At 57.7% G+C, this 8,216-nt stretch overlaps 1 protein-coding gene across 1 annotated transcript; it reads left to right on the top strand.

Moving 5' to 3' along the window:
- Positions 1–637: 637 nt before the first annotated feature.
- Positions 638–1,120, top strand: LOC147975089 (uncharacterized). Its single transcript, XM_087520270.1, has one exon. It carries the CDS (start codon positions 638–640, stop codon positions 1,118–1,120), a length of 483 nt encoding a protein of 160 aa, XP_087376396.1.
- The last annotated feature ends 7,096 nt before the right edge of the window (positions 1,121–8,216 follow it).

Raw genomic sequence — 8,216 nt, 5'->3', positions numbered from 1 at the left:
GTTTTGCCGAAACCCGAAATCCGACATTTGGCACGCCAGGTAGAGGTGCGCCGGAGCCTTGCCCCCCGACGGCCTTGCCTCTCTGACCGACTCTCATGGACGCCGCCTCTTCTCCGACTGGATCGACGGGCGCCTTCCGCAGCGCTGGGGGGCTCCGGGCCTTCACCCCCGCCTTGCGGCGGGCGCAGTGGCCGCACAAGTTCAAGCCGGAGATGCCGCCTCGTTACGATGGTGCGGCGGATCCGGCAGCCTTCCTGCTGGCGTACGAGGAGGCTGTCCTGGAGGCCGGGGGCGAAGGTAAAGTCATGGCCAACTGGCTCCCAACGGCCCTTGCTGGCATGCCGCGCGCCTGGCTCCTCCATCTGCCGGAATCTTTTGTGGCCTCCTGGGAGGAGCTGTGTGACCTCTTCATCGCGCACTTCAGAGGACCAGCACCCCCCGTCATCACGGCTCTCCTTGGTGGCTCGTAGGCGCCGCCCTCGAATCGTCACGCCAAGCCGTTCTTTCGCTAGATCAGCGCCGTCTCCACGCGGCAGGGGCTCCCCCTGGTTGGGCGGCGCCCAAGGCCGACCTGACCTTCAACTCGGGGGATCACCCAGTCACCACCGTTGGCTCGGGCGTGCTTCCGATGCTTTGCATGCCCACCATCTGCGGCGTAGCCGTCACCAAGACCCTCATCGATGGCGGCGCCGGCGTCAACGTGCTCTCCGTGGAGGCTATCAGCCTCCTTCATGTACCACTTGAGCGGCTCCGCCCCAGCAAGACTTTCTCCAGGGTCGGCGGCGGCTCCTCCAACCCCCCGGGGAAGATCCGTCTCCCTGTAACTTTCGGCACACGCGACAACTACCGCACCGAGCTGATCGACTTCGGCATCGCCCGCATCGGCTTGCTGTACAACACCATCCTCGTGTACCCGGTGCTGGCCCAATTCATGGCGGATACCCATCCTGCCTACAACCTCATGAAGATGCCAGGAAGGAAGGGCGTCCTCACCGTGGCCGGAGACACCAAGGAAGCCTTGGTGGCCCTCAAACTCGCCTTCAGGGCCACGACGGCAGCTTGTCCGGACAGCAAGGCCCTGCCCAAGGCCAAGGGGGCTGCACCAACCAAGAAGAAGTAGTTGTTCACTGAAGGTCAAGCCAAGACGAAGCAGATACCGGTCGACAAGGACGGGGCCTCTGGCGCCACCTTTACCATAGGCGCCAACCTCGCCCCAGATCAAGAAAAAGAGTTGGTGGACTTCTTGCGGGTAAATAAGGAAGTATTCTCCTGGGAACCCAAGCAGCTGGCCGAGGTTCCGAGAAGAGTGATCGAGCATCATCTGAGGGTATGCCCCAACGTGCGCCCTGTGAAGCAGAGGGCAAGGCGGCAGTCCACGGAGAAGCAGTCCTTCATCGTTCAGGAAACCCGCAAGCTGGAGGCAGCAGGTGTTATTCACGAAGTCCGGTACCCAGAGTGGCTGGCGAATCCGGTCGTCGTGCCGAAGAAAGGAGGGAAGGAGCGCATGTGTGTCGACTTCACCAACCTCAACAAGGCTTGCCCTCAAGACCCGTTCCCGCTGCCGCACATTGACCAGATTGTCGACTCCACCGCTGAGTGTGATATGCTATGTCTCCTGGATGCGTTCTCAGGATACCACCAGATCAAGATGGCGGTGGAAGATGAGTCGAAAACAGCTTTCCTGACCCCATGCGGGGTATACTGCTACACTTGCATGCCATTCGGACTGCACAACGCAGGAGCAACCTTCCAGCAGCTGATGCACATCGCCTTGGGGCGGCAGCTCAGGAGAAACATTGAGGCTTATGTCGACGACATTGTGGTAAAGTCTCGGGAGGTGAGAACTTTGATTCAGGACCTGGAAGAGACCTTCGCGAGCCTGCGCCAGGTGAACTTGCGGCTCAATCCGGAGAAGTGCGTATTTGGTGTCCCTTCCGGCAAGATGTTGGGCTTCCTCGTGTCCCATAGAGGGATCGAGGCCAACCCAGAGAAGGTCAAGGCAATCGAAGACGTGAGCCCACCGCAAAACCTCAAGGAGATGCAGAAGCTCGCAGGCTGCGTGGCTTCGTTGGGGCGCTTCATCTCCAAGTTAGGGGAGCACGCCTTGCTGTTCTTCAAGCTGATGAAGAAGAAGGGTCCGTTCGAGTGGACCCCCGAGGCCGACCTGTCATTTCAAGACCTCAAGAGATACTTGACCAGCCTGCCGGTGATGGTGGCACCTCGCCCTCGCGAGCCCTTGGTACTCTACCTGTGTGCCACACCCCACTCCGCCAGCGCGGCGCTGGTGGCCCTCAGAGAGGAGCCCCAAGTCAAGGGCCCGCAAGATGGAGCCGCCAAGCCGGATGAAGATTCACAACACCAAGGCTATGCTCCCGAGACAATGGCTGCCCCATCCAGTCATCAAGCCCCAGGAGCTGGAAACCCACAGGAAACACCTCAGTCCCTGGGAGCCAAAAACTCCGTCAGCTCTCCCACCCTTGTCGAGCACCAAATGTACTTCGTCAACACAGTGCTGCGAGATGCGAGGGCACGATACCCCATGCCCCAGAAGCTCTTGCTCGCGCTCCTGGTGGCCTTGCGCAAGCTGCGCCACTACTTCCAAGGTTACCCCATCAAGGTCGTTTCAGCTTACCCGTTGTAGAGAGTGCTCAGGAGCCCCAATGCTGCGGGAAGGGTCACCGAATGGTGCTGCACTCACCGAATTTGTGGTAGAATGGACCAACACCCCGGAGCTCAAAGCAGGCGAGAACCGATCCCTCTCACCAGGGAGTGAAGCGCCAGACGGTTGGTCATGTACTTTGATGGCTCATTTGCACGCCAGGGCGCGGGGGCTGGAGTCGTGCTCATCTTGCCCACTCAGGACAAACTTTACTACGCCATGCAACTCTGCTTCCAGCGGGGCGAGAAGGTCTCCAACAACATCGCGGAGTACAAGGGTCTCATCGCCGGCCTCAAGGCTGCGGTGTCCCTGGGGGTGAAATGCCTCACCATCAAGGAAGACTCGTAGTTCCTCGTCAACTTCTCCAACAAGGTGTACGAGCCAAAGGATGAGCACATGGAGGCATACCTCGCGGAGGTACGCAAGATGGAGAAGCAGTTCCTGGGCCTGGAGCTACAGCATGTGCCCCGTGGCACCAACAAAGAGGCCGACGACATCGCCAAAAGAGCATCCAAGCGGCAACCCCAGGAGCCTGGCGTCTTCGAGGAGCGGCTCTTCAAGCCTTCGGCAGCACCTCCGCCTGCGGAGCCGATGCCACCTCAGGAGGAGCTCCCCCAGCCACCAGCCTCGGGAGCCCCCATCTGCGGCCTGACCTCAGGAGCGCGCCTCCTCTTAGCGCTCGAGTCTCAGGAGGGGTGCTGGATCGAAGAGTTCAGGACGTACCTGACACAAGGCACGCTGCCGGAGAAGGAGGAAGACGCAGAGCATGTGGCCCGGCAGGCTACGGCGTACTGCATCCAGGACGGTGAGCTATACAGGAAGCGGACAAATGACATTTCTTTGCGATGCATTTCCAGGGAATAGGGGAAAGAGTTGCTGGCTGACATACATGGCGGAGATTGCGGGCACCACTCATCGTCGCACACCCTGGTCGGCAAGGCTTTCCGCAGCGGGTTCTACTGGCCCACAACACTCAACGACGTGACCAAGCTGGTGAAATCCTGCAAGGCCTGCCAATTCCATGCCAAACAGATCCACCAGCCGGCTCAGGGCCTCCAGACTATCCCGCTCTCATGGTCGTTCGCTGTCTGGGGGCTGGGTATCCTGGGCCCATTCCCTCGAGCGCCTGGAGGTTACTGCTACCTCTACATCACCATCGACAAATTCACCAAGTGGGCGAAAGTGGAAGCCATCTGCATCATCCCAGCTGGGTCAGCAGTCAAGTTCATCAAGGGCCTCGTAAGCCGATTTGGGGTCCCTAATCGCATCATCACCGACAACGGCTCACGGTTCACTAGCAATCTCTTCAAAACATATTGTGCTAACCTTGAAACGCAGATCTGCTACGCCTCCGTGGCGCACCCTAGGAGGAACAACCAGGACGAACGCGCCAATGCGGAGGTCCTGAGGGGTCTCAAGACTAGGACCTTCAAGAAGAATCTTGAGGCCTGCGGTAGGGGCTGGCACGATGAGCTCCAGTCCGTGCTGTGGTCCATCCGTACCACCGCCACCAAGCCGACGGGCGAGACCCCGTTCTTCCTCGTCTACGAAGCAGAAGCGGTTCTCCCACATGAGGTCAGGTATCGCTCCACGTGGGTCCTGGTGTTTGATGAAATGCAGCAGCACGCCATGCGGGGGATGGATCTCGTGCTGGGGGAGGAACGCCACTATGAAGCCTCGCTCCAAGCTGCGAGGTACCAGCAGGCGCTGCGGCGGTTCCACTACCGCAGCGTCCGCTCAAGGACGCTCGAGGTGGGTGATCTTATCCTGAGGCGGGTGCTCTCCAGGGAAGGGCTGCACAAGCTCTCGCCCATGTAGGAGGGCCCGTTTCGGGTCGCCCACGTCTCCAGGCCTGGCGCCGCGCGCCTGGAGACGCAGGACGGGATCCCCATCAAGAACGCCTGGAACATCCAGCACCTCTGGAGGTTCTACCCATGAAGCAAGGCCCGACGCCTGTGAATCAAGGCCCAGTGCCTGTGAAGAATCTCCGCTCGTGACACTCTCATGTAATAATGAGTGGGGCTGTACACGCCTCGGAGTCTCAGGAGTGCTGCCCTCGGGCCTCGGGGGCTCCCTCCCACGCCTAGTGGCAGCACTTAGCTCTGCGCTAGTAAGAAGACAAGAAGACTAGACTAGGTGTCAGACGCCGCTTTTCATTTGCTTTCCGCAGTTGGTTTACCCCTTTTTAGTCAGAATTTGCTTTCTGGTGTTCCCTGCTGGCCTGGTTCCATTGCCTTTTTGCCTCCTTCCTGTTCTCGGTTCCTCGTTTTTGGCCTGTACTCTCCCTCACGTGCCTCGCGAGGAGGCTGGACAGGCGCCCTCGTGAGCGTTTTTGTTTTCTTGTTTTTCGCAAGGCACCCTCGCTCGAGCTCGCAAGCTAGAGCACCCCTCTCAATCTGTGTCCCCGAGTACCGCTATGCGAAGCACTGGGTCATGGCCGGCAGTGCCTATGACCAGGATTCGAAAGAATAAGGATTCCCTAATGAACTTTTGCAGTTCTCAGGCGCCTTCCGAGCACAGGAGGCCTCGTCAGGCATTGGGGAGCGCACGTCTCGCGAGGCGGAACCTGCTTCAGGCGCATCAAGCTAAGTTATTCCTAAGCACATACATAAAACAGGATGCTGCATCACAACACATGAATAATAAACATAGCACAACCACTTAGAAATCATAATTGTTGCACACCCCAGCGGGGCCCCGTACTTGTCTCTCTCTTAATGCAGGAAGGAAAGGAAGAACGAAATAAAAGCGGAACATGCTCCCGCGGCAGGTTGTGAGGATGGGCCCGTGGCGCTCTCCTGAGCTCAGCCAGACCCCTCCTCGCGCTTCACTGGAGCGCGCCGACGAGACGACCCGCTGCCGCCTTCGAAGCGAGTGCGGCGGCGTGGCGGCTGGTTGTAGCCGCCACAGCTAGAGCTATCGCCGAAAGAAGAGTCGCTGTAGCTGGATGAGACATGGCCGACGCCGAAGGCGGGCCCGCCGTCACTCTCGTCGCGGCCATCGCCAAGGCCGAGCACCTCGTCGCCGTCATTGTCCTTGGGGTAGCACCCAATGCGGCGACCATCTTCCCCAAATACCCTCGCGAAGAGGGTCGCGTCGCCGTCATACTTGAAGTGGAGGGCACACCGCCTGCCCAGTCCGCGCGCGCGGGCGAACGTCTGCCAACCGCGGGCCAGGACTGTGTTGCCTGCGGCGGAGACTTCGACCATGACCCAAGAAGCCTTGCTGCAGCAGCCGTCCGCTTGCAGCCAGAGACCGCTTGCACCAGTGGCTAGCAGCTCACCGGCAAAGAAGCGTGGGAGCTGAAGCCAAGTGCTGGTCGGGTTCTCCGACCACACAATGAACTCCGAAAACACAACCATGGCGCGCCTCCCTTCATCGACAAGGCTACCACGACTCGGGCGGCCACCACCACGCGAAGAGGCGCCACCGCGGCCGCGAGGGGCCGCGGCGGGGGTCGTAGGGTGCTTGCGGGGACGGCCGCGCCCCCTCTTGGGCGGCGGTGAGCTGGGCCCCTCCTGGCGGGCCTTCCCCTTCTCCGCAGCCGAGAGCCTCTTCGTAGGTGCCATGGGTGTCGCTACTGGTAGTGAAGCAAGGAAGAAGAAGGAGCGGGAGAAGCAAAGGAAGAGATGGGCGACAGGGACTCCGCCCCTCTACCCATTTATAGCCAAGAGGAGGCCAACCGCTGGCCTCCATGATCTAAGGTAATAATGATCTTTTTTTGCATGTAGCAGGGACTCGTCAAGTCGGACATTTGCCGAGGCGGCGTGGGGAAGCAGAGACGCCCACGTCCAATCAATGGCCACACGTCAAGTGGGGCCGCTGGCTGTTGGGGCCTGCGACACTCCGCACTTGCCCTTTGGCTTCGCCTCGAAGCCAAGCCCGAGCGTGCCTTGGGCCCGGGGGCTACTGTCGGCGTTCTGGGAACGGGGTCCCCAAACTTGCCTGCCTGGGGCCCACAGCATGGCTCCACTAGCGGTCCTGTACCACCCATATTCACCAGCAAACTCTCAAGACCCTCATGAGGGGCCAAGCCTCGCGAGGCGGACAACGCAAGACCTCCTCAGGGGCGGCCTCACTAGGCTGGCTCGCGAGGGGGCGGAGAGATCAAGGCAAGGGACACCTCGCGAGGTTTGTGTGACGCAAGCCATGACAACTGGAGCCAGGCGGGCGCCAGCGCGCCCGGTGTCCTCGTTTCCTCTTTGGTGCTAAAGAGGCAAGCGCAGGAGAGGAGTCTCGAGGCATCAGGCAAAGGTTTCCATATCGGTGCAACAAGACTAAGACTAGCGGGACAGCAGGACGGAGGTCACCATGGTGCCCAAGACGGCGTCATCACTAGAGCCTTTGGTAGGCGAAGACTACTTTTGTCAGGATAGCTTGTACTAGCTGTCTCCCTTCAAACTGGCCGTTGTGGGATCCCTTCCCGCTCAATATTTGGGATGAGGACCCGGGCCTCTATATATAGGACTAGCCACCACTATAGAGGGGGATCGGACCCAGATCATCCCGAACCACACAAGTTCACCAAACACAAGAACACCTCTCCTCAGGAGGCTGTTCTTCCCTTGTAACTATTCATCCTCAGCCCAAGAGGCAATCCACTACACCACACTGGAGTAGGGTATTACACCACAACGGTGGTCGAACCAGTATAAACTCTTGTGTCTCGTGTTCTTTGGGTTCATCAAGCTAGGCCGTGAGATCATATGGAGTGCGAGCTAGAGAGGGGGAGAGGTCTTAGTGCGCACCCCAGTGTTCGAACCTCAAGGATTTTGACGGAACCCGAAATCTGACAGTAACTCTTTACGACGAACTCTTTGGCACCTCCATAACCGAGAAACATTTCCTTATTCCACAAAGGATAATTTTGACCGTTGTCCAGTGATCCACTCCTGGATCAATATCGTACCCCCTTGCCAAACTCTTGGTGAGGTACACAATAGGTCTGGTACACAGCATAGCATACTTTATAGAACCTATGGCTGAGGCATAGGGAATGACTTTTTATTCTCTTTCTATTTTCTGTCGTGGTCGGGTTTTGAGTCTTTACTAAACTTCACACCTTGGAACACAGGCAAGAACTCCTTCTTTGACTGTTCCATTTTGAACTACTTCAAAATCTTATCAAGGTATGTACTCATTGAAAAATATATCAAGCGTCTTGATCTATCTCTATAGATCTTGATGCTCAATATGTAAGTAGCTTCACCGAGGTATTTCTTTGAAAAACTCCTTTCAAACACTCCTTTATGCTTTCCAGAAAATTCTATATCATTTCCGATCAAAAATATGTCATTCACATATACTTATCAGAAAGGCTGTAGTGCTCCCACTCACTTTCTCATAAATACAGGCTTCACCGCAAGTTTGTATAAAACCATATGCTTTGATCACCTTATCAAAGCATATATTCCAACTCCGAGATGCTTGCACCAGTCCATAGATGGATCGCTGGAGCTTGCACACCTTGTTAGCACTTTTAGGATTGACAAAACCTTCTTGTTGCATCATATACAACTCTTCTTTAATAAATCCATTAAGGAATGCAGTTTTGACA

This window comes from Triticum urartu, chromosome 4A, assembly GCF_056163025.1.
Source record: "Triticum urartu cultivar PI428250 chromosome 4A, HENAU_Tu73, whole genome shotgun sequence".
Taxonomy (NCBI): domain Eukaryota; kingdom Viridiplantae; phylum Streptophyta; class Magnoliopsida; order Poales; family Poaceae; genus Triticum; species Triticum urartu.
This window is presented reverse-complemented; position numbering and strand designations above follow the sequence as displayed.